An 18,529-nucleotide genomic window follows, 5' to 3' on the forward strand; every position below is an offset into this window, starting at 1 on the left:
GAGATGGCACTAAAGATAGGCCATAACTTTTCATAAACATCTGATTTGAGAAACTCCCACTTTTCGGGTAGGGAGAAATACTTGAAAGAAAAAGAAATGTGAAAGGGAAGTCCAGGAAAGAACAGTGTAACTGGAGGTTTGCTAAAACAGAGAAAGACTAATTAAAATAATAATATGCATTTGGCATGTTTTCAGAGTAAAAAGATAACACTTCGTGAACATACTAGTAATACTCTTTTAGATACCACATATTAATTACCATTCCTGGCTTATATTATCTACTTATATACAGAATGTTTTGATGTGGGCTGGGTATTCTATATGAGAGTACTAGTATAGGCTATACATTTTGAATACAAGTTATACTGGGTAGAATTATATTTATCTTGGTCAAACTTTTTTTTCTTTGAGAAAAAATTTCACTCTTGTTGCTCAGGCTGGAGTGGAATGGCGTGATCTCAGCTCACTGCAACCTCTGCCTCTTGGGTTCAAGCAATTCTCCTGCCTCAACCTCCCAAGTAGCTGGGATTACAGGCATGTGCCACCAGGCTTGGCTAATTTTTTTATTTTTGGTAGAGACAGGGTTTCTCCATGTTGGTCATCAGGCTGGTCTGGAACTCCTGACCTCAGGTGATCCACCTGCCTCAGCTTCCCAAAGTGCTAGGATTACAGGCGTGAACTACCATGCCTGGCCCTTAGCCAAACATTTTTAAGTGTGTATTGACAATATAGCATAGACAAACAAATTAATTTGAAATTTCATTTTAAAATCAAAGCAAGATACATGTTATTCTAGAAACATACCCCAATACTATTGGCTTATGAAATGGAGGAAAATTTAGAGTTAAGTATTTTCAGAACTGATATTATTTTGTAAATGTTCAAACCCACAGCAGATCGTGTGTGAGCTTTTGAGTGTGGTTCTACACCTAAGTTTTACAAAAGCAACAGAAAGTGCATGGTATTGGAGTAAACAGGGGCTTAAAGAAAACAATGCATCTTGTTAAAGAAGGTATGGTTGTACAAAGCACATTTTATTTCTGTTCATTATCTTGTTGGCTTATTCCTTATTTTTTATGATCATTTTAACTTATGAAGCACACATAGTTGAAATTAATAAGATATTTCACAAAGATTTCAATCACAAGTGATTGGGAACAGAAGAGCATTGTAATAGAATTCCCTTGGATTTATCTTTTGTTAACAATAAAATGACTAAACCTTTTGTGGCTCTCAATATATGAGCTTTCCATGGGCAGTGAAGAAGGTCACCTCAGTGCCACATGTAAATGTTTAATAATGACTAGCATTTATTGAAAGCTTGCTATATGCAAGGCACTATAAGATATACAATAACTTATGTCGTCATAACAATTACCGTTTTACAGATGAGGGACTTGAAGTTTAAAAAGATGTATTTACCTAGTAAATGGCAGAACCAAGTCTTAAATTCAGATCTGACATAAAGAGGATCTTTTCATCTGGAAGTTTGTTTGTACATTATTCTAAAATTTTCCTATAACAGAAGAGGAAACGCATGCCTCAACACTACTACAGATTTTGTGCATAACTGGGTTGGGGTCATTGTCTTGCTTGATCATGCCCACTCCTAAGATTCTTGAGATAAAAATGCAACCAAAATTACTCTTAGGGAGCCCCCAAAATATTCCGAAGTAAGACTGGAGAAAGCTCTTGAGTGCCTAATAAATTACCAAATCTGGCTTCTGAGACCATATTTATTTCCTGAAAATAAATAGGAAAGTCATGATTAGGGCAAAAGCTCCAAGTCATAAGTCAGTTCCAATAGTGCACTGGGGTAGGTCACAGGGTATGGTTTAAGTGAGTTCTCTGCCATTGAAAATCTTATTTCAAACATGCTCCAAAAGTTTGAGGATTAGAACTGCTTTGGGAATTTGGGGAGGGTGCCAGAAAGCACAAATCAGAATGCTAGAAAGACTTACCCATGTCTGTGCTTGGACCTGTCCAGCTCCCAAGACACGCCCTAATGATGGTTTGTCTTGATATTTTGTGAGGCCCCATCTGACAGACTTATTAGCTTAAATATTGGTCTATGCAGTTTACATGCACAAAATGTCATTGACTTCCTATCCTAGCTTTAAGTACTGAGTTTTCTTGTCAACCATTTTGTTCACCTATTCTTAATAGAGGAAGCCATTTTTGGCTCCTGGACATACTGTTAAGTCAACTAAAGCCTTATCATAACTGAAGACTGAATCTCATGGTAGAAGATAGGCAACCCAACAGACTAAAGGTGTAGGTATTCCCCCAATTTTTAAGCCATCTTAGTCCATAAGTTTACGATTTAAATTTTTATCAGTCATTTTCATACAGTACTCTGAAGACTAAGGTTTTTAGAAGTGACTCAGATACCATGGAGGGCAGATGCTACATTGTCCTGCTCAAATCCTCCCTTCAGAACCGAAGGATTTATTTTGATAGCTGCTGGGAGTGCTGCTTGATAACCCCTAACTGTCAGCCTTCCCTGGGAATCGCTTTTTGCAGAAGAGAGCTGTCTGCTCCCAACATGGAATTCTGAGGGACTGTCCTAGCTTCAGAGCACCCCATAGAGTTTTGGCCCTGTTGTGACTGTATTGCTTAACCCCTCTGTCCAATCTTGCAGCTTTTATTTCCCTCACAGGTGCCAATCCCAGAGCACTCCCTAATAGGCTTTCCATGCTAAATTTCTCCCAAGTCTGGTTCCCAGAGAACTTTGACCTACAGCAACTCAATCATAGTGGCTCTTTTACCATATAAATGATATTTATGTATCAAAAGACCAATTTATTTAAGTTCATCTCTCCAAAGTAATACCCAGGGGTGTTTTCCTTTTGTAATTGTTTCTTGTTAACCTTTATTTATACATTCCATTTACATACATACTCTTGTGCCCTTTAAGACAGAAAATATATTAAAAAATTATGACTTAAGGTCCTTCAGAGGTAGCCTGCTGTGGGGATACCTGGTGCTGTGGCCTCGTAGAAAAACTAATGATGACTATTTTTAGAATTTTATACCTAAAAAATGAGGAAAGCATTAACAGAAACAATCATGATAGACCATCTACCATTCAGTAGATGGTACATATTTTCAACTATGGATAATGTCTTTACATATCCTGTTACTCCCAGAAAAATAATATTTTGAAGTTTGTCTTAACTATGATAGTAAGTACGTTGTATATAAAATTTTCTTAAGATAAACAACTTCACATTAAAAATTTACTATAAACTAGCCTCTTATAATACTGGGGGAAACCAATAACAAAAAAAGAGTCCATGGTTTTTTGATACAAGTTACTGTATTCCAGGTGCTTTGGAAAATTGGCAAGGAAATTTTCAACTAAGTCAATGAAAGATCAAATGATAAACCTTAATTGCTGAAAAGACCATTCTAGTTTAATAAACATAAATGACTATGTTTTGGATATTTAGCAGGCTACTGCACAGTTGATTCGATAATTCTAACTTACACAATAGTCAAGGCAACAGAAAGAAGTAAACATAGCTTGGAGGCAGAGGTTGGTCTTGATCTTGGTTTTCCCACTTCTTCTTTCCTGGGAAGCCATATGTGTCAGGTCTTGGCATTCTGTTCCAGCAACAGGGATGAGGAAAAAAAACTCTGTTCACCCTCAGGTGTGTTGTTACTTTGGTCATTCCAAGCCAGATGTGGCAGCCATTAACTGATATGCAGAACGTGATAGGAAGTCAGAAGTGACACTCAGAATGCAGAGTTGTAAAAGAGTATTATTTATTAGAAAGAATAACAAAGTATATACTCTACTACGACATTGTAATAGTGAATTTCTTCTGGAGCCTAAAATACCACACTTAGATACTTGAGAATTCCTGCTTAAAAAAAATTTTCTTATTTTTTTTTTTTTTAATTAAAATGTAGTAAATAAAATTCTATTGAAAAATACTGAACAAACGTGAAGTTTCGGTAATATCAGTAACCATATGTATTGTGAAATATTCTTGTTGGAGAAATAGTGAATCAACCAAACACAACACTGAAAATACATTTTCTCCTAAAATACACAAGTGTATAGTGGAAATACTGTATATGTATCCAAATAACAGCAATATTCTTTTATCAAAAGTGAATAGCTTTGTACATTATAATGTATACATCAATCCATTCTCTTAGTGCACAATAAGTATACTTTTGGAGTCAAAGAACTTCAAAGTACAACCAACTCTAGATCTTTGTTGTTCGTGGTCTATCTGGAGATCCTGAGTAGATGAAACGGGTTTACTTATTTGATAAATATTTTGAGCACCTATTATGTGCCAGGCATTGTGGTAGGCACTAGCAATGCAATTACAGAATGACAGACATGTTCTCTTCCCTTGTGAAGCCTATTGATTAATGGAAGAAGCTGACAAATAAGCTTTTACAATATAGCATGAGAAGCGCTGACCTAGAAAGTACAGGGTTGCACGTAGTGAGAAACCAAGCCATAATGAAGAACCAAAACTAGATTTAAAGGAGTCAGAGAAGTTTCCCTGGACGACACGATGTCTCACTTGAAGTAGGCTATGTAGATGTTGGTCAGTCTGGTGGGGAGCACTTAAAGAAGGTAAAGCACGTAAAGTTCTGGAAGTAAGAAAGCATGTCTTTTTAAAGGAACTGGGGAAATAGTTGAGTCTTGGAAATGGAAAGCAGCAGTATAGAGAAATGAGGTATGCAAGAACCAGTACAGGAAGAGCCTTGTACAACATATTAAGGCGTAAGGACTTTATCATAATGGAAACAGAAAGCCATTGAAAAGATTTAGGTCAAGGATATCAGAATCAGGTTAGAATAATGCTTTAGAAAGATCTGTAACTACAAAGTGGAAAATGAAGGTAGGGAGGCTAATCAGTATTCTCAGCACGCCAGGTGAGATGATGGCAGAATGGACTAAGTTAGTGATGCCAGGAATGAAGAGAAGTAGAAAGATTAAATATATTTTTAGAAATAAAATAGGACTTGGTAATTAGTTGCATATAGGTACTGTAGGAGACAAAGTCAAGGATGTCACCTACAACTCTTGCTTGAGCAGTTAGGGAAAGGATTGTGTCATTTGCTGAGAGGGCAAACAGGAATTAAAGATTTGGGCAAACGAATTAAAGAAGGATGCTGAGCTCTTATTTGGACATGCTGAATCTTGGGTACTATGGGATAACCAAGGGTAAATAAATATTGGGGAAACAATTGAATGTATGAGTCTTGAATTCTGTACAGTGCTCTGATCTAGAGATGCAGACTGGGGAGCTGTTAGTATGCAAATGGTACATCTGAAGACATGGGAGTGATGTGAGAACAAGCTGTTGGACTGAACTCCAACGCACACCAAAAATTAAATGTTGGGAAGAGAAACAGGAGCTGCAAATGACCCAAATCCACCAATATTCCTGAAGCCATAGTTTGTAAATAAGTTTACATTCTTCTTGGCCAAGTCTATTAACAGGCATGAAAGTCTTATTTGATTTTTTTTTTTTTTTTTTGAGACAGAGTTTTGCTCTTGTTGCCCAGGCTGGAGTGCAATGGCGCGATCTTGGCTCACTGCAATCTCCGCCTCCTGGGTTCAAGTGATTCTCCTGCCTCCAAGTGATTCTCCTGCCTCAGCCTCCATGAGTAGCTGGGATTACAGGCATGCATCACCAAACCCTGCTAATTTTTTTTTTTTCAGTAGAGATGGGGTTTCTACATTTTGGTCAGGCTGTCGAACTCCTGACCTCAGGTGATCCACCCGCCTCAGCCTCCCAAAGTGTTGGGATTACAGGCGTTTATAAACCACTGCACTCAGCTGTCTTGATTTTTTTCTTCTTCTCCCTTCAATTGTAAAAAGCCATAAATTGGTAATGAAAGCATTTAAAAAGCCTGAAATTAATAAACTTTGTAAAGTAACTGTTAAAACATAATCTACAAACCACATGAACAGCCTTTGCTTGCTCAATGTCTAGCTTTGACTATTTTGATCTTTACTTATACTGTAATTTTTTCTTCGTCATTCCCTAAGTTTCTCCTTTCCTGGTTGCCTGGACAGTCTTTAGTGGATTTGCAGCTTGGGGACAGTCTGGAGAGATTTTCTGGGGTCAAACATGATTTGTTGGTCAGCATATAACCATGGACTGTAATGCCCACACGAAAAGATCCAGATGCAGTTTTGGATGGGTCGATAAGGATTTACCTCATATGCTTTCTTTTATTTCACAAAATGTGTTCTGTTCTTTCCTTTATATCTGTAGGAATAGAAATGGGAATGTGGCCTCTAGAGTGTGCTGATGTATGTTTAACAGCTAGCTTTTGAGGAAAAAAAAAGATCTGATTTGTAGCATTTACTAATTTTTTTGGTATAAATACTCCCACCATGGCCAATTTCAAAATACCAATTTGACAGCACTGAAGGCAGAAAAAACGTACACAGTTGGCTTTTGTAAGCCAGTGCAAGCTGGCTTGAGCACACTACTAGACTAAGATTGATCTGCCTGTTGCCAGGAATGGGAAAATACCTTGCACATGATAGCTTAAGGTGTAAGAGAACAGAATTCTACAAATACAGAGTTTTTACTTTAAGAAAAATGGATTTACTCATCTATAGTCAGTTTTACTTGTGGACTTTGACCTTTTTCTTTTGAATTAAGGGCTGGCCATATGAGTATGCATTATGTAATCTAATAACCTTAGCACTGTAACTTCTATTTCTTTATTCATGAGCAATAACAGTTTCTAAAACTGGCTTGTATTTGAGATTGAAATTATTGAGAATCATTTTCAATCTAATTCCTTATACCACGAACCAAACAAATTACCAGTTTTATTTCAGGGTATTAACATAATTTGCATTCTAATATATTTCATAAAAGAAAATATTTTATTTCCATTATGTGGGCAAAGTTTTTCCCATATCAAAGCCAAATATTTGATGGCATATTGCACTAATCAATAATATGTGTAGAAAGAATACCAGCAAAACACCTTATTTTTAAAATATAATTTAATATATACCCTATTAACACCAGTGTGCAGATGCATAGTATTGACAGTATACTAAATAGTTACTATTAAAAATTACTTTTAAAATGTTTTCAACATTAAGTACTGGTGGAACCAGGGATGTTATTTTGTACATCGTATCTTTTATGTGTTCCAAAGGGAAAGTAAAATTTCCAGTAGCATTAGAAAAAAAGTACTTATATTTTATGTAGATATACAAAATCTCATGACATCTACTGAAAACCTCACAATTCTACTGTGCACTAATGAAAACACCTTTTCAAACAACTTGCACTTATATTGAGTTCATAAAGATTACTACAAAAATATTGCAAACCCAATAAAAACATAACGATATCGTACAAAGTGTTTTGATTTTTAAAAGTCAAATTTTAAAAGGCCTGTATTTATATAAATGTGCAATAGTTTTTAGTTATGCTGACTAATATTTTTGTCTAGGATTATCTAATTTTAGAAATCTGGGTTAAATGTTTTTCCTTATTTTCTGCTACGGAATGAGAAGACACTGAGAATGCACAGAATTTACAAAATAAGATTGGGTAAAGCTTTATAAAGTGGAATAGCAAACACTCTACATGTTTTACTTGTTGCCCTACCAAAGATAAAAATGTCCTACTGCCCCAATTTTCTGAAATTTAACTTGAATTCTTAATGATCTTAACTACCTAGGTCCTTTATAGTCTTTGAGATGAAAGTGTAGAGATTTTAGGTTCTCCAACAAAACCCAATATATCACTAAAGCCATTCTCCATTTTCAAAGAATATTTAAAGAAATGCATATTTCAATATAAAACCTCAAAATGCGGAACTAAGATACCTTAACAACATGGCTAGCCATTACTGACTTGGCTTTAGCCTTAGAAAAATATTATTAAAATCGGCTAAGTTCCAAATTTAAGTATTTGGTTGTATACTGTTAATATTGTACTTTCTGATATAGATATCAACGAAAAATGATATTTCCTGAAAAACAACAGCAAAATATATATCTTTTTTTGGTGAAAAAAAATCCATGTCAAGATAGGAAATATGTTGTTTTAAAACTTAGAATAATTGTTATGAAAGAACTATAAAATTATAAATTTCTAAAAAAATTACACTGAAAATGTCTCTCTAGGAAAAAATATGCAACTTGTTAGATACCGGAAAATATGGCATTACCATAGGGTGCAGTCAACTAGGCTATGAGACTTTAAAAACTCACAAAAAGTAATTAGCACCAAAATTGAAACTTCAAATGATATACTAAAGTAGGTCTAGGTCCAAATGTTACATTATAAAAAAGTTATATTTAACCTGGGAACTTTCCTTACCAATAATAAATATATTATTTTCAACCTTTAGAAAACATTCTAGCATTACTGATTTTCATCAAAATATTAAGGTAGTGTATGCTCATTATCATTTAACTTAGTTTAGACTGGGTAGGGACAATCGAAATCCAAATATTTCCCAAATAATATTATTTGGTGGGGAAGGTGAGTGGGGAGCAGTTTTCTAAGAAAAACTTATTTTTAGCTACTTTCATCCTTTTTCTTCTGAAATGTTACTGGAACTCTATAAGAACTATATTGCTTGATTTGAATTCCATGTCCTGTTGTTTTCCCTGTTCACTTTCTGGTGGTGTTATTTAAAATCTGGCATGGGGATAGAGGTGTATAAAGGGGACAGAGATCACAGTAGTGAAACAAGAGTTCTGAATAAGCTAATGTATAATCAAAATACATATTAAATCCTGTTATGATCAAGAGTTTAGTTTTAAATAACATCCATGTATAAATTTACTTACAAAACAGTCAGCACACAATTTGAAAACAAGGCAAACTTTTTCGGTTGTCAAAAAGTGAAATATATAACTTCTTCAGCTACATATATGGTTACCAAATGTCAAACAATTCCATTCGACTGTGTTTTACTGTTGCACATAAATAATAACAAGGCAAAGAACAGCAACTAGTCCAAGGGCTTGCAGGCCAAGGAACCACAGCATAACCCAAAAGAAAATGACTATTACTGGTTCCACAATTCGTTCTCCAAAATACATCCTTGTGAAGCCCATGTTGATAAGGTTTTTGTTCAGTTCACCGAAAAGTGTTCCCATTTTTTTGTAGTCATCTCCAACAGGCTCAACAGTGTGGTTTTGTGATTCTTCAACATCCTTAAAAAAGAAGACAAAACATGAACATAGCATGAGAAATATGTAAAGGTATTCAAGAACCTTAGTTCTTCATATTCCAAAGTGCTGAGTACACTTCTGATAATTATTCAGTAAGTGCCTATTAACTTAATACAATGGGAATGTTCTTTTTGATCCTGGAATTGCATAAAAATGGCTGCTTAAGTGAAGAATCATGTTTGTATTTCTCTGGCGAATAACCATTTCTGCCGCCCTCCTGTTTTGTGAGGCAAAACTTGATTAGTCTGTCCTGGTAAGATTCTTTTTAGTCTGTTCCTTTGACACTAAGACTTTAAGGAACTGAGCCTCAGCTGACCAAAGCATGTTTGCAATTACTGTTGAGCAATCTTCAGCCACTACTGCTGTGATCTTTGTCTTAGGCTCAGCTAAGCAGGCTTCAGCGTAGGCCCATGTATAGTTTCCTGTTCATGATACAGATGCCCTAAATGTCTCTTATTAATCTCATCAGGAGAAACAAATAGTTTGAAAATAATACAATTTTTTTTTTACAATAAGGCCAAAAGTCTACCCAGTAGTTGAGTGTTCCAGAAAATGTTTATGTGCACCCAATTATACATAAACAAAAATTTTATTTCTATTATCTTCCAGTCTTATTACAATTAAGGCCATGCCAGTAAGTAAGTTACTGTCTCCTGGCTTCAAAGTCACTCTTTGGAATTCTGCAAATATTGGCTCCCTGTTAGGCTCTGTCAACACAGGGACCAGTGTGACACTTCACAGGTAGAGAAGGAAGAAGGAATTTGCTCTGTTTCCTTCAGATGGGTTTCTTGATCCTGTTAAGTCTCACTCTAGCAGCAATTTTTCACGCTGACAGCAGTAATGCATTCTAATAGTATCAGCTGATTGCAATTTGGGGGTTTTCCAACACTTGTAGAACCAATCTCAATGTGCCGTCTTGAGATGCCAGCTCCAATTCCTGGATGCTTCTTCCTCAGATACCTGGTTCCTAGGTCTATAGGCTCCCTCCTCTGAACTAAGAGAAATCAGCACCAGGTAAGCAGTGACCTGTTCTCAAAAGTCTGAATTTCAGCTCCATAGGGACCTTTTTTAAGCTTCTCGGTTTCAGTAATTCCAACTATTTCTTTTCCTTGCTGCCCAATCCTACGAGTGGTGGCTGCTTCCGGCTGTTGTCCTGGTGATATTTTAGTGCAATGGTTTTTAAACTTTAGCATGTGTTAGAATCTGCTGGAGGACTTGTTAAAGCACAGACTGCTGGGCCTACTACCAGAGTTTCTGATTCAGTAAGACGGGGGTGAAGCTTGGAGTCTGAGAATTTGCATTTCTAGGAAGTTTCTAGGTGATGCTTATGATGCTGGTCTGGTTACCATGCTTTTCCAATACCTAGTTAACAATTATTTATGTTAAATTATCTTTGTTAAAATACTTGATATAGTTTCTATCTCACCCCAGACCCTAGTACAATCACAAAAGAAAAACTATGTCAGGTAGGTGAGATAACTGTAAATATAATTTATTAAATATATATTTTTAGGAGTCATGATTCAAATAATTATTGAAATAGTTGCTCATAATAGGTACAAGATGGAGAATTTATCATATGTTAAAAAAGCCTTTAGATATAGGGCTTCACATAAGAAGAAGTATTAAATACCATTAAGTATGCTTGTATAGGCCAAAGGAAGGCAAAATTAATTACCTTAAAAGGGAGTGTCACAAAAATCACCCGCCACAGAGCCAACAAATTTGAGGAAGTATTAAAGCATTCTTCAAACATCTGAATCAAACTTACATTCTTTTAGTAGAAACCAAAGCTTAATCATTTCAGTCATCAATCAGTAAATAATTAAAACTATTTTTTCTTATTTAACAAATGAGGGCCCTATGAAGCCTTATTTTCTATTATAGGCATAGAGTTTAAAAAACATCTTTAAGGGAAGAGTGAAAAAAATATAACTTTTGTTTAAAACAGAAAGTCAAACAAAATGATTTTCAGTATGGCTTTAAGAAGTGGGCCTTTCCCATATACTCGTAATTTATGTGCAGTAATGAGTACCAAGGGGGACTGATGAGGTAGTAGAAAAATGAGACTCATTGGGGCATAATTGTTGAGCCTGTGTCATGTGTTCAAGCCATATTTACTTTTGAGCTATACTTTTATATAATTTTAAAAATTACTTTTTTCACTTCTATCAGAAAAAGAGTCAGAAAGAGCAAAACGTTGAGTTATCTAAGGAATTCAAAGCCAGGCTGCGACACTTAAAGTAGCTCAGTGACATGACCTTAGCCAAATTACTTCACTTTTCCCGAACTTCAGTTTTCTAATCCATAAAATGATTTATGTGATTCTTTTCTGATACTGATAGTTTTCTCTTAAATTATAATTTGTGTTTTTTTTTTTTTTAAATTGATTTCTAAGGTATTGTTTCTTCACTGATACATTACGAATGGGTCAATTTTACGTTTCTTGTAGTTTGATGTGATCCATAAAATTACACTACATTAAAAGAAAAAAAAAAAAACCCTTGTTCTTGTCTAATATTAAGGCTTTCTTTTCTTTAGGGTAGAACTGGGCCCTTGAGTTAGTATGCAATTCTGCTGATTCCTCGTCCCTCTCTATTTCTCCAGTGTTATGTTGATACTGTTTCTGGCCTTTTTTTCTTCGTCATGTTAATTAAAGTTCTTAAAAAATTTTTTTACTCTTCCTAATTTCTTGTAATCTATGCACTCGTTGTACTTTGGGGGTTTTTTTGTTACTGAAGCTTTTTGAGAATTTTTTTCAGTATTTTTGTGGTTTTAGTACAAAGAAAGTACCCTACTCTGGATACGGCAGGTACTCTCTGAAGATTTAAATTCTTTGTAAAATAAATTAAATCTACAAATGCTTGCGGTTTTTTTCAGGGGAAGAAGGAGGTGTTGCAACACTTAAATCAAAATAGAGTTACTAACACAGGCCAGGTGAGGAGACAGCAATGCTCACATTATCTCAGATCTTGAGAACAGCTGGTGGGATTGAGACTGGAGGCTGAAGACCCAGTAAGGACAAATCTGGGCAAGCTGTAGCTGTTGCAGCCTTCTTCTTTTTTTATTATAAAAAATTTTAAGCACACACAAAACTAGAGAAAATAGTATAATAAACCTATATACCCATCAACCAGATTCAGTAATTTCTAAAAGTCTGCCACCTACTGAAGTACTTCTTAATCTGGGTAATCTAATGAAGAAGAAAAAAGTTTAAAAGAAATCACTAGACTAATGCCTAAAAGTTGCATATCTTCACAAATGAAGTTCTACAGAAACATCAAATATAACCAGCAATGAATTGGATAGGGGGTTCAAATAACCCTAAAGGAAGACATTTAAGAATGTGGAAAGAGTGTCAATTCCCAGGCAGGCAAAAGAAAAAAAAATGTAGAAAAGGAAAAATGAGCAATATTCTTCAATCAGTAAGATTATAGTCAATCTCACTACAGTATTTTATGTATCTAGGCTATCCTCTCAAATAACACAGTTTTAAAGGATACAAAGAGTGGCGTGTTGATAAATGTTTAACAATGGGCTTTGTTGGGGGTTGAGGGCAGCTCTGTTTTGTAGTGTTTGCCAATGCTGTTGTGTTTTCCATTTTCTGTAGTATTAGTACTCTCACTCTGGCCAATTTCAAACTATAACAGCCAGCTCACAAAGTTCCTGAAAATTCAATAACTTGCTCTTCGAGGACTGGTAGGAGCCAGCACCAGCACTTCACTGTAGGAATAAGAGATGCTTGAGATAAGTTGAGGTAAAGACCTGCATGGTTATAGTCGATGAGTTTGATCCTTTCCTTCTGTCAGTTGGTGCATTTCTACGTTTTGTTTTGTTTTTAAGTTTACAAAATTGACAATCTGGGATAATTAAGTAGAATTAACTTATTACAAATATATAGAAAAATATATTGCAATTGGGTAAACTGTATTAAGAAAGGAATATATTATGACGAGTTAGAGATAGAATGAAATGCATGTGGTGTCAGAAAACTACTACAAATAACAGCATATTGCTTTTTTGGATTGTCTCATGCAGCTGTCAAAAAGTCATCCAATTCAATTATTTTTAGAAATTCTTATTTACAATAAAATTTAAACCATCTGGTTGATTTGTGAGGAAGAGAGATTTCTTGATGCTCCCTAGGTCAGTGAATGACACCACCATCCACCAGCTCCAAAGCTCAGGACTCTAGGCTTTCTTAATCCCCACCCTCTTCCTCTTCCCTATGTCCCACTTCCAGCTCATCACCAAATCCTCTGTTTTATCTTCTAAATATTTCTTTAACGTGTATATACTATTCCATCTACTGCTATAACCATAATAGTCTACTAAGATCTCTTGCCTTGACTATTCAAATAGTTTCCTAACATTGCTACTGCATAAATCCATTAGCTCCTCTATAATGTATATACCACAAGGTAGCCACAGTGATTCTTTCCAAGTACAAATTCAATCATGCCACCTGCATCCTGTTTTTAGGATCAAGGTGAAAATCTTTAACATGATCTATGAGGCCATGCTTAGTCTGGCTTTATCAGAATGAGGTCTATGGTCTCATTCTGTCATCAACCTTCCTCTGTTTTTCTGTTTCAGCCACACAGGTCTTTCAGCTCTTGCTTGCCACAGGGATTTGCACATGCTGTTTTCTCTGCTTAAGAAACTCTTTTCTCCCTCCTTTGCTTAGCTAAGGCATCCTCTTCTTTTGGTCTTAGCTTAAGCTTCAGCTCAGTCTCACAGCATCAGATAATGCTCTTTCAATGCATTCTAACTCAGTGCCAATCAATGTGTTATTATTTGATTAATATATCTCTAACTGTACTATAGGCTTCATGAAGTGAGAGCAGTATCTATTTTTGCTGGCCACCGATATCCTGATATGAATATGTAGCAGAGGCTATGTCCTGGGAATAGTAGCATATAGAAACATCTCAATAAAATATGTTGAATAAACAGAAAGAATGTGTCTTTCTGGCAAGTATTAAAGAAGTATTTGGTAGATTTTCCATTTTGCTCCTTTTTTTGCCAAACAAAAGACGGACACTATTTTCCAAAGTATTATTTACTACAGTAATCTGAAAACAATGTATATATTTTCATGGGATTAGTAGTATTTCTGTTGTGGATATTACTTAGCATCCAGTCTTCTTTCCTCTGCCCTATTAAAACCTTAAATCCCGCCTGCATTCTTCAGGTGAAGTAAATTCTACCTACTCAGTTTCAGAGATGACAATTCTGAGAGTAATTTTCTCTTTACTAGAGCTGGTTTTGGAAAGTGCATATGATCCACTTTGCAACAATGACTTCTGCATGTCTTTTGAAAAAAATTATTCCTAGCTCTTCTGGAGCAAGTAATTATTCACTTTGGAAAGTGAGCCTTATTTTCTTCTATTTCTCCACATATACTCCTCAAGAGAACTTGTACTTAATATTAGTTTTCTATTGCTGCCATAAGAATTAGAAATGTAATGGCTTAAAACAACACAAATGTATTATTTTATAGTTCTGTCTATTAGAAGTCATGTTGGCAGGATTAAATTCCTTTCTGGAGGCTCAAGGGAATCTATTTCCATACTTTTCCATTTGCTAGAGCTGCCCACATTCCTTGGCTCCTGGACCTCTTCTTTCATCTTCAAAGCCAGCAGTACTGCACCTCTTTGACCATTCTCAGTAGTTAACATTTTCTTCTGACCACAGTGAGAAAAAGGTTTTTTTTTTTTTTTTAATTTAGAAACTTTTATAGCAATTTTATACCACAACATTTTTACTATACTTTACAAATGTATAGGTCTCCAATGAATTGAAAAACAAAAAACTAGCTTTCACCACGTTTTGAGAAACACTGGTATAATGAACATCTGTATTGTTTACCACCTACATTTAATTATTGTTAACAAACAGAAATACTATATAAACAGGGTGTAAAATTAGGGGCCTTAAAAGTTTTGATTTTAAATTATTTCTTTAACTCTTTTTAAAATAATTTCAACTTTTATTTTAGATACAGGGGGTACATGTGTAGGTTTGTTACAAGTGTATACTGCATGATGCTGAGGTTTGGGGTATAGATCCCATCACTCAGGTAGTGAGCATAGTACCCAATAGGTAGTTTTTCAACTCATACTCCCCTTTCTTCCTCTTCCTCTAGCAGTCCCCAGTGTCTACTGTTGCCATCCATATATCCATGAGTACTCAATGTTTAGCTTCTGCTTACAAGTGAGAACATGTGGTATTTGGTTTTCTGTTCCTGCATTAATTTGCTTAGGATAGTGGCCTCCATGTTGACTGCTGCAAAGGATATAATTTTGTTCTTTTTTAAGGCTGTGCAGCATTTCATGACATATATCACATTTTCTTTATCCAATCCACCACTGATGGGCACCTAGGTTGATTCTGTGTCTTTGCTATTTTGAATAGTACTATGGTGAACATATGAGTGCATGTGCCTTTTGGTAAAACTATTTTCTTTGGGTAAATACACAGTAATAGCATTGCTGGGTTGAATGGTAGCTCTGTTTGAAGTTCTTTGAAAAAAAATCTACAAACTGCTTTCCATAGTGGCTGAGCTAATTTATAATACCACGAACAATGTATAAGCAAGCATTCTCTTTTCTCCATAGCCTCTCCAGCATCTGTTGTTTTTTGACTTTTTTTTTTTTTATTTTTTTTTTTCTTTTTGAGATGGAGTCTTGCTCTGTCTACAGGCTGGAGCACAGTGGCACATTCTCGGCTCACTGCAACCTCTGCCTCCCAGGTTCAAGCGATTCTTCTGCCTCAGCCTCCAGAGTAGCTGGGACTACAGGTGCACGCCAAACGCCTGGCTAATTTTTATATTTTTAGTAGAGACAGGGTTTCACCATGTTGGCCAGGATGGTCTCGACCTCTCGACCTCGTGATCCACCCGCCTCGGCCTCCCAATTTTGACTTTTTAGTAACAGACATTCTGACTAGTGTGAGATGGTATCTCATTGTGGTTTTGATTTGCATTTCTCTCACGAGTGATGAGGAGCATTTTTTCATGTTTGTTGGCTACTTGTATATTTTTCTTTGAGAAGTGTCTGTTTATGTCCTTTGCCCTTTTAAAAACAGTGTTGTTATTTGCTTATTGACTTAAGTTTCTTACAAATTCTGTGTATTAGACCTCTGTCAGATGTATAGTTTGTAGAAATTTTCTCCCATTGTGTAGGTTGTCTGTTGACTCTGTTGATAGTTTCTTTCACTGTGCAGAAACTCTTCAGTTTAATTAGGCTCCCCTTGTCAATTTTTGTTCTTGTTGCAATTGCTTTTGGGGCTTAGCCAAATATTATTTGCCAAGGCTGATGTTGAGAACGGTATTTCCTAGATTTTCTTCTAGGATTTATGTAGTTTGAGGTCTTACATTTAAATTTTTTGATCTTTGACAAAACTGACAAAACAAGCAATGGGGAAAAGGACTCCCTAATTAATGGCGCTGAGGTTAGCCATATGCAGAAGAATGAAACTGGATCCCCACCTTTCACCATATGCAAGAATTAACTCAAGGCGTATTAAAAGTTCTCTGTATTTGAGATACAGACCAATGGAACAGAACAGAGGCCTCGGAGGCAACACAACATATCTACAACCATCTGATCTTTGACAAACCAGACAAAAACAAGCAATGGGGAAAGGATTCCCTGTTTAATGGTGTTGGGAAAGCTGGCTAGCCATGTGCAGAAAGCAGAAACTGGACCCCTTCCTGACACCTTACACTAAAATTAACTCCAGATGGATTAAAGACTTAAACATAAGACCTAACACCATAAAAACCCTTTTTGCCTAGAAGAAAATCTAGGCAAAACCATTCAGGACATAGGCGTAGGCAAGGACTTCATGACCAAAACACCAAAAGCATTGACAACAAAAGCCAAAATAGACAAAAGGGACCTAATTAAACTCCACAGCTTCTGCACAGCAAAAGAAACAGTCATTAGAGTGAATTGGCAACAAACAGAATGGGAAAAAAATTTTGCAGTTTACCCATTTGACAAAGGGCTGATATCCAGAATTTGCAAAGAACTAAAACAGATTTACAAGAAAAAAACAAACAAACCCATTCAAAAGTGAGCAAAGGATATGAACAGATACTTTACAAAAGAAGACATACATGAGGCCAACAAACATATGAAAAAATGCTCATCATCACTGGTCATCAGAGAAATGTAAATCAAAACTACATTGAGATACCATCTCACACCAGTTAGAATGGCGATCATTAAAAAACCTGGAGACAACAGATACTGGAGAGGATGTGGAGAAATAGGAACAATTTTACACTGTTGGTGGGAGTGTAAATTAGTTCAACCATTGTGGAAGACAGTGTGGCGATTCCTCAAGGACCTAGAAATAGAAATTCCATTTGACCCAGCAATCCCATTACTGGGTATATATCCAAAGGATTATAAATTGTTCTACTATAAGGACACGTGCACACGAATGTTCATTGCAGCACTGTTTACAATAGCAAAGACCTGGAACCAACCCAAATGCCCATCGATAATAGACTGGACAAGGAAAATGTGGCACATATACACCATGGAATATTATGCAGCCATCAAAAACGATGAGTTTGTGTCCTTTGTAGGGACATGGATGAACCTGGAAACCATCATTCTCAGCAAACTGACAGAAGAGCAGAAGATCAAACACCGCATATTCTCACTCATAGGCGGGTGTTGAACAACGAGAACACATGGACACAGGGAGGGGAGCACTACACACTGGGGCCTATTGGGGGGAAATAGGGGAGGGACGGTGGGGGGTGAGGAGTTGGCGAGAGATAGCAAGGGGAGAGATGCCAGATGTAGGTGATGGGGAGGAAGGCAGCAAATCACACTGCCACGTGTGTACCTATGTAACAATCTTGCATGTTCTTCACATGTACCCCAAAACCTAAAATGCAATAAAATAAATAAATGGAAAAAAAAAAGAAGTTCTCTGTATTTAAGAATCCATGTTGGGGGGAAATAGGGGAGGGTCAGTGGGGGGTGGGGAGTTAGGGAGAGATAGCATGGGGAGAAATGCCAGATATAGGTGATGGGGAGGAAGGCAGCAAATCACACTGCCACGTGTGTACCTATGCAACAATCTTACATGTTCTTCACATGTACCCCAAAACCTAAAATGCAATAAAATAAATTAAAAAAAAAAAAGAATCCATGTGATTAGGTTTGATTCACCTGGATAATTCTGGATACTCTCCATATCTCAATGTCCTTAAATTTAATCACATCTGCAAAATTCCTTTGCCATGTAAGATAACATATTCTCTGGTTCTGAGGATTAAGATGTGGACACCTTTGGAGAGATCAT

At 36.1% G+C, this 18,529-nt stretch overlaps 1 protein-coding gene across 1 annotated transcript in view; it reads right to left on the reverse strand.

Annotated features, from left to right (window-relative positions):
• Positions 1-6,861: 6,861 nt before the first annotated feature.
• The window catches only part of FAM241A (family with sequence similarity 241 member A), a 43,949-nt gene continuing 32,281 nt past the window's right edge, over positions 6,862-18,529 (reverse strand). The window contains exon 2 of the mRNA XM_032254740.1: positions 6,862-9,181. Coding sequence (XP_032110631.1) covers positions 8,936-9,181 — 246 coding nt within the window. The 3' untranslated portion in view covers positions 6,862-8,935. The remainder of the gene's footprint in view (positions 9,182-18,529) is intronic.

This window comes from Sapajus apella, unplaced genomic scaffold (genome assembly GCF_009761245.1).
Source record: "Sapajus apella isolate SASKATOON/1434 unplaced genomic scaffold, GSC_monkey_1.0 scaffold87, whole genome shotgun sequence".
Taxonomy (NCBI): Eukaryota; Metazoa; Chordata; class Mammalia; order Primates; family Cebidae; genus Sapajus; species Sapajus apella.